Below are 17454 nucleotides of genomic sequence, written 5' to 3'. Positions count from 1 at the left end.
AATACACAGATTTCAATAAAGGATTCTTTTTCTTTGTAGGTCCAGTTCAAAACAGTAAATTGATACGCAAATTAACTAGAACTTTGGAAGCGGTAGTGAACGAAACTACTTCTGCTTTAGGTAACCTGACCGAAGAACAATCTGCTATGAGAATTGTTGTTCTTCAAAATCGCCTTGTCCTTGACGTCATCCTGGCCGATAGGGGCGGGGCTTGTAGAGTCATCGGATCTAGTTGCTGCGTGTTTATTCCTAATAACGCGCCGTCCGTGTATAAGGCCATAACCGGGCTTCACGAAATTGCTCACCTGATACACCAGAATCCAGGCTCCTGGACTTGGTCTGGTTGGCTCTGGAGTGTGATATCCGCCTGGGGATGGAAATTGCTATCATTCCTAGGAATAATACTGCTTATCCTATTCAGTTGTTGTCTATGTCTGCAATGTGGGCCAGCGATTTGCGGCTTGTGCGCCACAGCTTGTATTCCAGGTCCAAGTTCCCGTTCCCGAATGATAAAAGATGAACAAATGATGTTATATGAACAGATAGATGGTCTCATGAATATAGATATATCCTAAAGGGTGTAGTAGGGGCCAAGGAGGGAATGAGGTAATAGAAATTTTCAGGTAGCCAATGTGTCCCCCACTTGCACCCTATCCCTGCGCCATGTTACTTGTATGTCGTGTAACTTCTTTCCTGTACATGCTAGAAAGACGCAAATACATTTGCGTCCAACGTTAACATGTCAGCTATCTAGTCATGCATGAAAATCCTGTTAATTAGGCTTCCAGGCCTATGGTGCCAACGTCTTTACATGGTACACTTTCCCGTTTTCTTCATGTTTTCTGGCCTAGTCGAGCCAGACCCTTAAACGAGGCTCCAAGTACTTTTCTGCCTCTGAAAGCTGCCGTTTAGGTATGCATCCCTGAACTCTGCCTTACTTCCTGCACAGACGAGCGGTGCCCGGCTCGGTCTGCTTGCCTGCCAACACGTTGTTTTACCTACAAGTTATCTGCTCAGCCTCCTAGAAAACACATTCCAGTCTAGTGAAATAGGTAAACATATTCCCGGCTGCAGAGCAAAGGGCCCTGCCTTCCTGTCTCCATGCAAGTAATTTACTGCTCCCGTTACCATGGTAGGCCCATGGCCCCCGCACTCTACATGAAGATCCATATGCACGCACTAGCATTCAGTGATGAACGGCCTCTGCCCGAGAGACCTTTTACTCCAGACACTACATCCTCAAAACATACGATATCAGATATGCTGTATGTACAGGTCGTTCTGACATCCCAGACATTAGTCTCCTCTACTCGTGCAAAAGTCAAAGCCCCCAGCTCTCCCTAGTTATACGTCATGCTCAGTTGCGCGCGCATCCAGGTCATAGGTTTCTGCTGATTCTGCAAACTTTCTCTATGCATCCACCCACTTGTGACGTTTCTTGTGACGATTCTCTGACATGTCAAGTGCACGCCCATGTGTACGCCTTTTTACACGCCTCCTGTTACGCACATGTGTTCTTATCTCTCTCTTTTCACCTGTTACGCCTACTGTATTCACTCCAAGTATACTGTTATACTATATATAATGTGTGATGTTAATAAAATGTTGAATGTCCCTTCCTGAACCTGAGTGGTGATGGAACCCGATGTCCCATGCTTCGAAGCATTTCATTAAAGCCCGTATGACTCAGATACCACGGACTCTGCCTCTCATTTGATTGAGCTATCCTTATGTCTTTATTATATGGAAAAATGATACGGTAAAATATATTTACCACAAGCTGAGAAATTGTATGGACCGGTAATGGTCCCCTGCGATGAATCATTTTTTCCTGATTCCATTGTACGGAAGATAGCACATTCCTGCACCTTTGGCACTTTATCTGATATGTGTTTACAATTAATGTATTTTAAATTGTTTTATTACTGTATATGTACTTTTATGGTTTGTACAAAAACCGAAATAAAGTCTTTTATTGATTGATTGACAGGGCAATGTGTTTGTGAGCATGGCACACAGGGATGTGTGCCATGTCGACTCTTTGTTTAGTTCTGCACCAGGAAACTCAGCCTGCAAGACAGTGTGTCAGTGTCAGAGTACAGTGCCTCTAAGGGTGGCACAATAAGTGCTGCAGCCCTCAGGGGTCTTCTCTTGTCACAATGCCCCGGGATACCTAGGTTACCAGGTGGCCAGAGATGCCAATTGTGTTTTAGTTTCAATACAGTTTTAGGGAAAGAATATAGGCCCTAGGGCACCTGGTTGGCATGAACCCAGGGCACACTCAGTCAAAGCACATCAGCAATTCAGCAAAAAGTGAGGGCATACCATGCAAGATATATGGCACTTTCTCACCCAGGTTTATTGATTGATTGGTTGATTGATGAGTTGATAGTGGCAGACGTGCGAATGCCAGGACATTGCATCGTTTGGGTAGAAATTGACTAGAGATGGTGAATTTACAAGACACCTTTTCTAACAAAGAAATATATATGACTCAGTGGGAAGGAAGGGGGGGTCAGTGGAGGAGGGCCCCTGTAGCCTGAGTAGCCACTCAGTGCCCCAAGTGGCCTCTGCACAGCAGCTATTGCACAGCAGCAGCTGCTACCAGGTGGGAATGCTAAGGCAGGGGTGTGGGGGGAGGAAATTAATAAAAAATCACTTGCCAGGTTGGACGCCCAGTGTCTCTCCTCAAGTCTCTTCCTTCTTCCTGTCTCGGCCAGCAGCAAGTTGCACCAGTGCTCTGAGGCTCCCCTGAACCAAAAGACAATGCTGCAATGCAGCGTTGTGATTTCTCTGAGCCCCTTGGTTCGGTGCTCAGACAGGGACAGGAAGTCTGTGCATGATCCTCACCAGGCTATGTAAGGCAGCCTGGTAGAAACATGTAAAGTGTGCATGAACTGTTTGGTCGGCCCAAGAGGGCTGGACAAGCAGTCCTGCGCACTTAAGGAGTGCAAGCCACTCCTCTATCTGCTCTGGCCGGCCTCGCCCTGCCCAAGAGCCACTGACCTCAGTAACAAAAATATAGTGATAATAACAATACCCTATTATCATTTTATTATTCCTTAGCAGGGTAGTTGCCACTGCTGTGGCCCCTGGACAGCAGCATTACACCACTAGGGAGTCATGCAAGATCTGGGAGCAACAAACAAACAAGTACAAACAGGGAACAAGCAAAGAGGAAAGGAACAGAGGAGAAGCAGAGGTGACGACTGGGAACCTTCTGAAGGGACAAAAAGAAAGGTGGAGCACTCAAGACATTTACGAGAAAGCAGCAGTGACAGACTCCAGGCTAAGCAAGGTCGAGAGCTGACTGTCGGAGGTTGACACAACTGCGCCTTCGCAGGGGGTGCCAAGTGTTGATCAGAAGGAGGGCCGGCCAACCCGGATCATGGGGGCATGGCTGGCATCATTTAGACTTACTCTACAGTTCAGAAAGCGTTTCACGCCTTGTTAGGGGGGAAGCACTAGATATTCAACCTCACGAATCATAAGGAGGCCTTCAAAGCTTTGCTATCACTCAAGAGGAGAACGGAGTGTGGGAACACCGAAGGGCGATCATCAGCTGAGTTTTTTGTTTCCTCTTCCTAAAAGCAGATGGTGATGGGACTGGAGCATTGAGGACGCGCTTTCGATGGCCTACGACAACTCCTGACTACTCCGGTCCACCAGTCACCTGCTTTTGAGATGTAAGACAAGAGACACCGGCTTTGCCAGCACAGTCTTAGTAGCACTGACAAATTCGACAGAGTGGTACAAACCAGCTCTAAAGATTGCAGGAACTTTAAAACGGAGGGCTGTATTTATGACCCTGTTTGCATCGTGTTTGCTCCACGCAACGTGGTACATGCGCGATGCAAACCTTAAGTCAGATTTATGAAGCCATGTAAGGCCACTTAGCATGGCCGTGAGCGGTTTCATAAATCTGGAGTCATGCGTCGTATGTGCTCCACGCAATGGGGTACATGAGCGACGCAAACCGTAAGTCAAATTTATGAAGCCATGCAAGGCCACTTAGTATGGCCGCGAGCGGTTTCATAAATCTGGAGTCATATGTCAGATGTGCTCCACGCAACGGGGTACATGAGCGACGCAAACCGTAAGTCAGATTTATGAAGCCATGTAAGGCCACTTAGCATGGCCGTGAGCGGGTTCATAAATCTGAAGTCATGCAGCGTAAACTGCTCTATGCAACGGGGTACATGAGCGATGCAAACCGTAAGTCAGATTTATGAAGCCATGTAAGGCCACTTAGCATGGCCGTGAGCGGTCTCATAAATCTGAATTCATGTAGCGTGAACTGCTCTACGCAACGGGGTACATGAGCGATGCAAACCGTAAGTCAGATTTATGAAGCCATGTAAGGCCACTTAGCATGGCCGTGAGCGGGTTCATAAATCTGGAGTCATGCGTCGTATGTGCTCCACGCCACGGGGTACATGAGCGACGCAAACCGTAAGTCAGATTTATGAAGCCACTTAGCATGGCCGTGAGCGGTTTCATAAATCTGGAGTCATGCGTCGTATGTGCTCCACGCAACGGGGTACATGAGCGACGCAAACCGTAAGTCAGATTTATGAAGCCATGTAAGGCCACTTAGCATGGCCGTGAGCAGTTTCATAAATCTGGAGTCATGCGTCGTATGTGCTCCACGCAACGGGTTACATGAGCGACGCAAACCGTAAGTCAGATTTATGAAGCCATGTAAGGCTACTTAGCATGGCCGTGAGCGGTTTCATAAATCTGGAGTCATGCGACATATGTGCTCCACGCAACGGGGAACATGAGCGACGCAAACCGTAAGTCAGATTTATGAAGCCATGTGAGGCCACTTAGCATGGCCGCTAGCGGGGTCATGAATCTGGAGTCATGCGTCGTATGTGCTCCACGCAACGAGGGTACATGAGCGACACAAACCGTAAGTCAGATTTATTAAGCCATGTAAGGCCACTTAGCATGGCCGTGAGCGGGTTCATAAATCTGGAGTCATGCGTCGTATGTGCTCCACGCAACGGGGTACATGAGCGACGCAAACCGTAAGTCAGATTTATGAAGCCATGTAAGGCTACTTAGCATGGCCGTGAGCGGTTTCATAAATCTGGAGTCATGCGACATATGTGCTCCACGCAACGGGGAACATGACCGACGCAAACCGTAAGTCAGATTTATGAAGCAATGTGAGGCCACTTAGCATGGCCGCTAGCGGGTTCATAAATCTGGAGTCATGCGTCGTATGTGCTCCACGCAACGGGGTACATGAGCGACGCAAACCGTAAGTCAGATTTATGAAGCCATGTAAGGCCACTTAGCATGGCCGTGAGCGGGTTCATAAATCTGGAGTCATGCGGTGTATGTGCTCCACGCAACGGGGTACATGAGCGACGCAAACCGTAAGTCAGATTTATGAAGCCATGTAAGGCTACTTAGCATGGCCGTGAGCGGTTTCATAAATCTGGAGTCATGCGACATATGTGCTCCACGCAACGGGGAACATGAGCGACGCAAAGTGTAAGTCAGATTTATGAAGCCATGTGAGGCCACTTAGCATGGCCGCTAGCGGGTTCATAAATCTGGAGTCATGCGTCGTATGTGCTCCACGCAACGGGGTACATGAGCAACGCAAACCGTAAGTCAAATTTATGAAGCCATGTAAGGCCACTTAGCATGGCAGTGAGCGGGTTCATAAATCTGGAGTCATGCGTCGTATGTGCTCCACGCAACCGGGTACATGAGCGACGCAAACCGTAAGTCAGATTTATGAAGCCATGTAAGGCCACTTAGCATGGCCGTGAGCGGGTTCATAAATCTGGAGTCGTGCGTCGTATGTGCTCCACGCAACGGGGTACATGAGCGACGCAAACCGTAAGTCAGATTTATACAGCCATGTAAGGCCACTTAGCATGGCCGTGAGTGGTTTCATAAATCTGGAGTCATGTGTCGTGTGTGCTCCACGCAACGGGGTACATGAGCGACGCAAACCGTAAGTCAGATTTATGAAGCCATGTAAGGCCACTTAGCATGACCGTGAGCGGGTTCATAAATCTGGAGTCATGCGTCGTATGTGCTCCACGCAACGGGGTACATGAGCGACGCAAACCGTAAGTCAGATTAATGAAGCCATGTAAGGCCACTTAGCATGGCCGTGAGCGGGTTCATAAATCTGGAGTCATGCGTCGTATGTGCTCCACGCAACGGGGTACATGAGCGACGCAAACCGTAAGTCAGATTTATGAAGCCATGTAAGGCCACTTAGCATGGCCGTGAGCGGTTTCATAAATCTGGAGTCATGCGTCATATGTGCTCCACGCAACGGGGTACATGAGCGACGCAAACCGTAAGTCAGATTTATGAAGCCATGTAAGGCCACTTAGCATGGCCGCGAGCGGGTTCATAAATCTGGAGTCATGCGTCGTATGTGCTCCACGCAACGGGGTACATGAGCAACGCAAACCGTAAGTCAGATTTATGAAGCCATGTAAGGCCACTTAGCATGGCTGCGAGCGGGTTCATAAATCTGGAGTCATGCGTCGTATGTGCTCCACGCAACGGGGTACATGAGCAACGCAAACCGTAAGTCAGATTTATGAAGCCATGTAAGGCCACTTAGCATGGCCGTGAGCGGTCTCATAAATCTGAAGTCATGTAGCGTGAACTGCTCTACGCAACGGGGTACATGAGCGATGCAAACCGTAAGTCAGATTTATGAAGCCATGCAAGGCCACTTAGCAATGGCCGCGAGCGGTTTCATAAATCTGAAGTCATGTAGCGTAAATTGCTCCATTCCGTTTCTCTGCTCTGGGAAGGCGTTCCACGGGCATGTCTGGGTATTCCCACGCAACTCTCATGGTTTTTGATGAGTCAAAAAGATACGCCTTTTAAGCTTTATTTCTCCTCGATACTTCCTCTTTCTATGTGTGCCACATTCTGCGTGGTGGAAGGGAGCCTGCGTTGGCACTAGGCAGCCAAAGCACAGCGCCAGTGCAGGGGAAGAGGAAGTAATGCACTCACCCACTGTGCTCCACACCTTTCAACCTCTGTGCACCACACCTTTCATCCGATGTGCTCCACACCTTTCATCCTCTGTGCACCACACCTTTCACCTGCTGTGCTCCACACCTTTTACCCACTGTGCTCCACACCTTTCACGTGATGTGCTCCACACCTTTCATCTGCTGTGCTCCACACCTTTCACCCACTGTGCACCAGACCTTTCACACACTGTGCTCCACACCTTTCACCCACTGTGCTCCACACCTTTCACTCGATGTGCTCCACGCCCTTCATCCGATGTGCAGCACACCTTTCATCCTGTATGCACCACACCTTCTATCTGATGTTCAGCACACCTTTCACCCAGTGTGCTCCACACCTTTCACCTGCTGTGCTCCACACCTTTCACCCACTGCGCTCCACACCTTTCACCCAGTGTGCTCCACACCTTTCACCCGCTGTGCACCAGACCTTTTACACACTGTGCTCCACACCTTTCATCCTCAGTGATCCACACCTTTCATCCAATGTGCTCCACACCTTTGACCCGCTGTGCTCCACACCTTTCACCCGCTGTGCATCAGACCCTTCAAACACTGTGCTCCACACCTTTCATCCTCGGTGATCCGCACCTTTTACCCACTGTGCTACACACCTTTCATCCTATGTTTACCGGACCCTCTTGCTCAGTCTGATCCACCATCTTTCTTTTTAGTTGCTTGTTCTAGTGAGTCCTCCACAGCTCTTTGGTTGCTCTGCTCGAGTCTCTGTGTCTGATACGTGACCCCATCTGTCTCTCTTTGGTAGTTTGGACTCCATTGGCCTCACTGATGACTGCATCCCTGACCTTTGCTCTGCTCTGGCCACCAATGAGGCTTTGCAGACCCTGACTCTGAACTGTAACCACTTGACAGATGCCTCCATCACCTCCTTCTCCCAGCTGAGGAATACCCATGGAGCCCTTCCCTACATAGGGTGAGTGTTAGACCTGACGCCATTGACGTGGGTCTCCCTTCCATTTTTGCTGTTGCATCGTGTGTTTTTGCTGTGTTAAATGCTTTGGGCACTGTGCCACTGCTGTCCAGTGCCACAGCGCAAGGGCTCCCTATTGTAAATTGATGTATTAATCAGTGATTCAATGTTTGGCTATTTTGTTTACTTGTCAGACCCTAGTCTAGTGCACTGAGTGTGCCAGGGTGTGTAATCCAAATGCTGCTGGTAGGCCTGCAGCACTGGTTGTGCCACCCACAGAAGCAGCCTTGTAAAATGTTTCTAATGTCTGCCATTGCGGGAAACACCCATTACATCGATGTTAACACATCGCGGTGCCATCGCACCGCGACTTTTACATCGCAGGATCGTTTGCATCGCATGCATTCACTACGCATGCGACCACGGCGCGATGCCATTAACACCGCATGCGACTACAACGATCCTGCGATGGTACGACATGAAAATCATTATACAAGCACGAACAAAACACAAGCAAAACTTGGAAAAGTTATGGCCTAACATGCGGTGAAATAAAAAAAAGCACGAGGCTTTGAAAACTTATGGCCTAACAATCCTGCGATGGTACGGCATGAAAATCGTTATACAAGCACGAACAAAACACAAGCACGAGACACACCTGCACAAGCACGTCCGGCATGAAAATGAAAATCGTTATTGAGGCTTGGAAAAGTTATGGCCTAACATGCGGGGAAATAAAAAAATAAAAAAAAACACAAGGCTACTTATGGCCTAACATGCGGTGAAAAGAAAAAAAGCATGAGGCTTTGAAAACTTATGGCCTAACATGCGGTGAAATAAAAAAATAATCTGCGTCAAATTATTGTTTGCCAAGAGGTTGGTGGTGGATGTATGGGTGCATGGATGCATGATGTGTGGGTAGTGGATGGATGGATGATGGATGGATGGATGATGGATGGATGATGGATGGATGGGTGGATGGATGGGTGGATGGATGGATGGATGGATGGATGGATGGATGGATGATGGATGGATGATGGATGGATGATGGATGATGGATGGATGATGGATGGATGGGTGGGTGGATGGATGCATGATGGATGGATGGGTGGATTGATGGAGGCATGATGGAATATATGGATGGATGGATGCATGATGGATGGATCGGTGGATGGGTGGATGATGGATGGATGGATGGATGATGGATGGGTGCATGATGCATGATGTGTGGATGGTGGATGTATGGGGGGATGGATGGATACATGATAGATGGATGGATGATGGATGGATGGGTGGGTGATGGATGGATAGGTGGATGGATGCATGATGGATGGATGGATGGATGATGGATGGGTGCATGATGCATGATGTGTGGGTGGGGGATGTATGGGGGGATGGATGGATGGATGGATGGATGGATGGATGGATGGATGATGGATGGATGGGTGGGTGATGGATGGATGGATGGATGGATGGATGGATGAATGAATGAATGAATAGCGTTTTATAATGAGCTACTTAGCCCAATGGGCGTCAAGGCGCCTAATCCAAATACCTGCCTTATGCCCGGTGAAAGCTTACTAATAGGCCTCTTTGAAATACCAAGTTTTGAAAGCCTTTTTAAAGAGGGACAACAACGGTTGCGCCTTAATCTCCGCAGGCAGGGAATTCCACAATCGAGGAGCCACAGTAACAAAAGTCCTTCCTCCACATCTGACCTTCCTAATACGAGGAATGCACAGAAGATTCATGTTGGAAGAGTGGAGGTTCCTGATGGGAATATAACACGTTAGCAAGGAGCCTAAGGCATCCGAGGGGCCCGCAAATAAGGCTCCGAAAACCAGACATAGGATTTTAAACGAAATTCTAAACTGGATCGGAAGCCAATGAAGGTCCTTCCTGGCTAGCGTGGCAGAGGAAGAGATGGGAATGTCCAGAACAAATCTGGCAGCCGCGTTCTGAACACTCTGCAGGCGTTGGATCAGGGCCTTATTGATATTTGCATACAAAGCAATAATCTAGCCGGGAAGAGACCAGCGCGACCACGGTCTGTTTTTGAGCCTGGGGGGACAGATAGTGAGCGATTCTTCTAAGAATCCTAATGACTCCCCAGCATGTAGCCACAGTTCTATCTACCTGAAGGTTCATAGACAACGAAGTGTCTATAAAAACACCAAGGTTCCTGGCTGAGTGCAATGGAGTCGGACAGGCTCCCAATGAAGGGGGCCACCACTCACTAGACCACACATCCCGGTCGTTGCCGAAGATCAGCACCTCGGTTTTATCACCGTTTAGCTTTAATGAATTTTGAATCATCCATTCAGAAACTGCTTGCATGCAGTTCCTGAAGCTGAATGCAACGGTGTCAACCGAATGAGCCAAGGACACCATGATCTGAGTATCATCTGCATATGATATCACCTCCATCCCCTGCGATTTTACTAACCTAGCAAGTGGGGCCACATAGATGTTAAACAGGGTCGGACTTAACGTCGACCCTTGAGGAACCCCACATTGCAACTGTTTGGCAGGGGAGAGGAACTCTCCAAGCTTGACCCTCTGCTCTCTAAGAGCTAGAAACGAGGACAGAAGGCCAAGCGCTGGGCCCTGTACCCCTATCTCCCTCAGACAAGCTGTTAAAGTCGAGGGAGACAGGGTATCAAAGGCTGCCGTCAGATCTAGTAGGACTAGCAATGTGGTCTGTCCTTGGTCCACCTTAGCTCGAATGTTATTCATCACCACCGTAAGTGCTGACTCAGTACTGTGGAGTTTCCTGAACCCATGTTGGGACTGGTCCAGGAACCCAGAGGAGTCAAGAAAGGTGGTAAGATGAAAATTCAGGTGTGATTCCAACATTTTAGCAGGTGCTGGCAATAAGGAAATGGGTCTAACATTTTTGAGTGTATTCGGGTCCAGGGTGGGCTTTTTAAGTAAGGGCTTAACTATCGCCTTTTTCCAGGCTACTGGGAAGATTCCCTGAAGTATAGCGCCATTCATCACCTCCAATAATGGAGGTAGCAAGGTGTCCCTACATTCCTTCAAAACTTTAAACGGACAGGGGTCCAGTGGAGAGCCAGATTTAGTTTTATTCAGTAGGGAATCCAGATCTTCAATATTAAGAGGTGGAAAGACTGTAAGAGTCTTAGATGGATCTCTAGTCCAAGAATCTAGGCTAGTGTGAAATGGGCTGGGGCTAACAGCTAACGTCCTTCTTTGTGCTTCTAGCATCATATGAATATCTGAGATTTTAGTATGAAAGAAGTCTGAAATCCTGTCGCAGAGCTCCTGCAAGCCCACGACCGGGTCAGGCTCTTGCAGGGAGCACAGGGAGTCGACGATCTTAAAAAGCTCCCTTGATGAAGTGAGGGACGTCACCCGCTTAGTAAAATATTCCTGCTTTTCCTTAATAATCCTAACCTTATACCCTGCCAGCATCCGCTTCAAGGAATCTCTGTCAGAAAATTCCCAAGTTTTACGCCATTTTCTCTCCTGCCTCCTACAGCTCTGTCTCAGGAGCCTCAAGGGCTCTGTGAACCAGGGGGCAGTAGGTTTGGCCCTTGCTGAGTAGCGAAGAGATGCTGGGGCTAACACATCCACTGCTCTAGAGATGGAATTGTGAAGTTCATGTGCAGCAGCACTGGCATCCCTAGAAGCCAGGAGGCCAACAGACCCTATTAGGGGGGCAAGGGCCTTATTTGAGATGTTCCCAAAGCATCTCTTAAGGGTTTTCTTGACGTGGACCAGAGTGGACCGTGGGTCAGAAGGAGATGCCAGTTCTAGGGGTACAGCCAAGTGATCTGACCAAACCAAAGGTACTGGGGGACCCGTGGAGAGCCTCGGGTCATTGGAAAACACCCCATCCAAAATATGGCCAGCCGGATGAGTAGGGCTGTTCACCAACTGAAGCAGACCACATGTGGTGAGTGGGTCCGTCAGGGACAGAGTATCTTTCGAGCTCATGTCATCTAGGTGGAAATTTAGATCCCCCAGAATGGTAAAATGAGGTTTACCAAAATAGGGTTCCAGGATTCTAAAGAGATCATGGCTAAAATAAGATCTGGGGCCAGGAGGTCTGTGAATGAGAAGACCTGTGAAGGATATCGAAGGGGAGGAGGAAATAACGAAATGCAGAGCCTGAAAGGAGTCGGAGGGCTCGGAGACAACTTGAATGCGGCAGACAGCAGAGGTTTTATAGAGAATCGCTAAGCCTCCCCCTCTGCGTCTCAATCGGTCCGATCTCTGTAACGCATATCCTTCCGGGATCGCATTTAAAAGATCTGGACCCATTGACTCCATAGCCCAGGTTTCCGTCACAAAAACCCAGGAAGGGTCCCTAGCCACAACAAAATCATGGAAGGCTATATTATTCTTAATCAATGATTGAGCATTAATCAAGAAACCCCTTTCCGAGGATAAATGATCCCTATGAGGAGAAAGAACTTGTTCGCTTCCAACAGGGGAAACAGAAGAGGTGTCGCTGTGACACATAGGGCAGATGGGAGTGCTCAGTAGGTCCTCAGGGGTGGACCCAAAATGACAAGGTTGAAAGGAAGGCTTCAAAGCCCACATATCCCCAGAGGAGTAAGCATAAAGTACCTGATGTGCTGTTAAGGGCAAAACATCCTCCATAAACAGCCCGTCCTGCAGCCCGTCCTCAGCGCGGACGGGCGCAGATGGGCAAAACTCAGGCATAACTCCGGCAGAAATCCGGCGATCCCGCAGTGCGAGTCCGCTGCGCGTCGACCTGACCTCTTTAAGTAGACGACTAGCGTCCTTGTGACGACTAGACCGTCACAGCGTCAGAATGGCGCCGCCGGACGTGCCTCTACCCCCCCAATATGGCCGCCAAGGTGCTACAATGCCGGGAATACCGGGGAAAAGGACCCGCCAAACAGCGGTGCATTCAACAATTATTGTGCAAGTGAGTGGGCAGCTTTTTAAAAACAAATAGAAGTCAGATACTCCTTCAACTAAGTTTAAACAAATCAGCCAAAAAACGAGCGTATTAAAAGCCTAAAGCAAGGCTATCAAGCGCGAAATGCAGCACTGCGCATTCAGGACGTTAAAAACAACAGGCATGATGCATGATGGATGGATGGATGGATGGATGATGGATGGGTGCATGATGGATGGATGGGTGGATGGATGGGTGCATGATGGATGGATGGATGGATGGATGGATGGATGGATGATGGATGGGTGCATGATGCATGATGTGTGGGTGGCACCAAAATGGAACAAACGTTTTTCTTTTTCTTTAAAAGACAAGTAGATCCCTGAAGCATTTAGCCCAGTCAGCAAGTAGATTTTCAGATACAATCCTACATCCCTGATATGCCAAGTTAATTACAGCTATTTACAGTTATATCAACTAGAATAGTTCTAACATGCTCGTTAGTATTGATGAATGATTGTTCCTAATGCAATATGCCTTCAAAAACACTTTTCCCAGAACCAGTATTTATAACTAAAACTGAGCTGTTCGTACATGTTCTCTGTCCACTATTAACTCCTGATCGGCAGAAAGGTGAGATTTAAATAATGGTTATACTGAGATCATCAGTTTACAGTGAAGCGCTGCTTATTTCCGCTTAGAGGGGAACAATAGTGAGGCTACATTTGGTTCAAAACAGTTGTTTACGTCATCCTTGTATTTCAGAGACGAGCACATGCCTCTCCTTTTACAATCCATCCTAAATACCTTTGGATAGATACAATATTTAGATTCAGGCCCTCGGTATTCCCAGCGTCAGCTGTGTCCTACCCATCTTCAAGCTAAAATTCAAAACGAATATACCACCAGGCAGTCTTGGTGCACAGCTACAGTGATTACCCCTCGCTGTGTGAAATAGAGTTGAGTGAGTAGTTTAGAAATGTGAGCTGTCAAGAAATGGATCATCCCTCCAATCCATCTATGGCAGAAACTCGAATCACTTGAGCTTTAGGAAAGCACTGAATATATTCCTCAGCCCCTTCACAGCAAACAGCACCTTACCAGTGGACCACAGCACCCACCAGTCCGTGCGGCAGGCGCCGCCAATGCTGATTCCATGCGTCAGGAGGCGCTTTAAAGCTGGTCCTCTCCCCCGCTGCGCGGGATGCGCCAGTGTAAAGCCTGGGCCAAGGGCGGGACCTTCTGCGCCCATCCATGGCCAGGCTGGGCCTACGCCATGGATGGTCATCTACGAGGCAGCAACAGCGCGAGGGACACATTACTCATGGTGCACACTGCGAAGAATGTCCTACAGTGACGTTGCCGGTTAGTGTAATCTTGGTAGCCTGTAAATTGTGGGAACACAGCATTAGGGCAAAGGCTAAATATAATATTCTATTTGCAGGAATTTACTGTATATACCTACTATGGGAAGGCAAATGGTTGCTCACACAGACCATCTTAATAGCAACAAGAGGGCTAACTATTGACTATTTTTTGGCAAAAGCGGTGGGAGCAATCTCATTAGAGATTGTTAAAGCTGAGAGGAGACTTTCTATCAGCTCTGTCAGACTTCCTGCACCAGTACTCAAGACTCGAGAAGCAACATCGCGTTGTCATGTCGCACAATGTAAAGTCGCCGATGTGACATGCTATCCAATTACATGGCCGCATTTGCGGCGCAACAACATGCAATGAAAACATTGCCGCTGTAATCGCCGTTGCAATGTAAGTGCGGCGCTGTAAACTGCTGCAATGTAAATATAGGCGATGGATCGTCATACAACCGTCCCGCCATTGCAGAGCCTGCGTGCAGTCTGGTACTGTCATGCTGACTGGGCAAGTGCACCCACTTCCCAGTCCTTAAACCTTCCCTTTTCTTCATATCAGTCACCCCTATGATAGGCCCAAGGGCAGGGTGCATTGTAAGTATAAGGTAGGACAAGCCCAGATGTGTGTGGTATGTCCTAATAGTGAATTACAGCCATTTTCGTTTTTCACTATTCCAAGGCTACCTGTTCTCCATAGGCCAGAATGGGCTGTTAGAATTGTTACACTGTATAATCCTAACAGACTCAGAGAACATGGTAGAAATTCGAGTTTAGTATGCCTGAACTCAGAATAATAAAATACATCTGTTAGTAAAGTTTATTTTAAAATTCTGTGTTTGCAAATACCACTTTTAGAAAGTAGGCCTTTGCTTGTCTAACTATTCAAACCTGCCTCTGCTAGGATGTGTATTCCTATGTCTGGTTTCATGAAGTGACAGGGCTGGGGAATTCCAAAAGAGACAGGCTGAGTCACCCAGTGGTGAATAGAGAGATCCGCATCTTGATGGGAGGGAGGAGTGCACCTGAACCTTGAATAGGGCTGTGCCTGCCTTCCACAATGCTGGCTCCACCCCCCGGGGAGCGGCTGATGTCTCTGCCCTGCACACTGAAAGAAGAGAAGGAGTCCTGTCAACACAGTGCTTCAAGACTGTACTTGCCTTCCACAATGCTGGCTCCACCTCCTTGGGCATCTGATGTTTCTGCCCTGCACTGTGAAAGGGAAGGAGAAGTCTGGTAAACAAAGTGGTCAGGAACTGCTTTGGACTAGGCAAAGGCCCCTCTCCCCTCAGAGTACAAAGGATTTTGGGGTATAAGTATTGAGACCCTGCTCCCATGAAATTAGATCACTCTGAATAACAACAAGAACCCTTGACTGAGGAGAGGAACCTGAAGAAACAAAAGAGAGACTATTCCCAAGCTGAAGTGCTGCTTGAGGGATTGGCCTGCAGTGGTTGCCTTACTGCCAAAGGAAGGAGAAAGGAACTTTGTAACTTTGCTTTCAAATTGTGAAGGATCTCCAAGGGCTTGGATAAGAGCTTGCCTCCTGCTGAAGTCTCAGGGACAACAAACTTCACCCCCAGCTCCCCAGAGTTCTTGTGGAAGTGCCTGCTGCTGTTTTGGGCCTTCTGAGGAACTGCGTGTCACAAGGAGCTGGAAGCGCGACTCAACGAGAAGAATCGTGTCGCCGTCGCTGTGCCGGCTGTCGCGACTCCAAAGAAAGGAGGGTGTTGCCGCTGGAGCTGTCGCACTGCACCGAATCGGAGAGAAGCATGCTGCAACGAAGAGGAAGCGTGTCGCCGTCGCTGCTGCTGCCGTTGCAACTCCGAAGAAGGAGGGTGTCGCCGCTGAAGCTGTCGCATTGCACCGCATCGACCAAGAGCAACTCGCATCCCCGAGAAGCATGCCGCTATCGGAGCTGCTGCAGTCGCATCTTGGATGTCGTCGCTGTAGTTTTAGCATCGAGCAGAAGCTTCACGCATCGTGGGTGATGAATGTCGCCGCTGGAGCTGCTGCCGTCGCATCTTGGATGTGGCCGCTGCAGTCCACGCATCCAACTGAGAAGATTCTCGCTTCCCCGAGAAGCATGCCGCATCTGGAAGATCTTCACGTCTTTATTTCTTCGCACCTGAACTTTGCCGCATTCCCATCGCTGCGACATTGCTTGTCGTGGAAGCGCAACGCAATTTAAGGTACATTGACGCAGAGTGTTGCATCTAAGAACTGAACTGAACTAAGCTTAAATCTACCATCTTACAGTAATCATAATGTGTATTTTTGTTGTTTATGGTCTTGTAGTAACTCTATATAAAGTCTACTTATTTTTTATATAAAACCTGTGTGGTGTCCATTTGTAGTGTTGTCACTGGGTTACTGTGTGTGGTCACAAATGCTTAACTCACAATGCCTCTGAAATAAGCCTTGACTGCTCGCGCCACGCAACCTAGAGGGTGAGCAGGGGTTATTTGAGAAGGGTAATCCCCCTTTCCCTCACTAGAGGAGAGGGTCCCTGCTTGTCACAAGTACCTACCTGTGCCAACCAGAGATCCCCAAATCTAACAGGGAGTCTATGTGTGGTGGAAACGAGCGTCAGTACATGTGTCTTACGAAACCTGGGTGAGTCTATGCGTGGTGGAAACTAGCATCAGTACATGTGTGGTACGAAACCAGGGTGAGTCTATGCGTGGTGGAAACTAGCATCAATACATGTGTGGTACAAAACCAGGGTGAGTCTATGCGTGTTGGAATCTAGCGTCAGTACATGTGTGGTACGAAACCAGGGTGAGTCTATGCATGGTGGAAACTAGCATCAGTACATGTGTGGTACGAGCCAGGGTGAGTCCATGTGTGGCGCAAACTTGTGTCAATACATGTCTGGTACGAAACCAGGGTGAGTCTATGCGTGGTGGAAACTAGCGTCAGTACATGTGTGGTATGAACCAGGGTGAGTCGATGCGAGGTGGAAACTAGTGCCAGTACATGTGTGATATGAAACCAGGGTGAGTCTATGCGTGGTGGAAACTAGCGTCAGTACATGTGTGGTATGAAACCAGGGTTAGTCTATGTGTGGTGGAAACTAGTGTCAGTACATGTGTGGTACGAACCAGTGAGTCCATGTGTGACGCAAACTAGTGTCAGTACATGTGTGGTACGAACCAGGGTAAGTCCATGTGTGGCGCAAATTAGTGTCAGTACATTTGTGGTACAAACCAGGGTGAGTCCATGTGTGGCGCA

The 17454-nt window shown here is 48.4% G+C and overlaps 1 protein-coding gene across 1 annotated transcript in view; it reads left to right on the top strand.

Annotated features, from left to right (window-relative positions):
- LOC144764094 (NACHT, LRR and PYD domains-containing protein 3-like) overlaps positions 1-17454 on the top strand; it is a 96142-nt gene that overhangs the window by 53542 nt on the left and 25146 nt on the right. Inside the window, exon 5 of the mRNA XM_078650259.1 lies at positions 7795-7962. Within this exon, the coding sequence (XP_078506385.1) occupies positions 7795-7962 (168 nt within the window). The remainder of the gene's footprint in view (positions 1-7794; positions 7963-17454) is intronic.

This window comes from Lissotriton helveticus, chromosome 6 (genome assembly GCF_964261635.1).
Source record: "Lissotriton helveticus chromosome 6, aLisHel1.1, whole genome shotgun sequence".
Classification (NCBI taxonomy): domain Eukaryota; kingdom Metazoa; phylum Chordata; class Amphibia; order Caudata; family Salamandridae; genus Lissotriton; species Lissotriton helveticus.
Note: the sequence above shows the minus strand (reverse complement) of the source record. Positions and strands in the feature narration are given on the sequence as shown.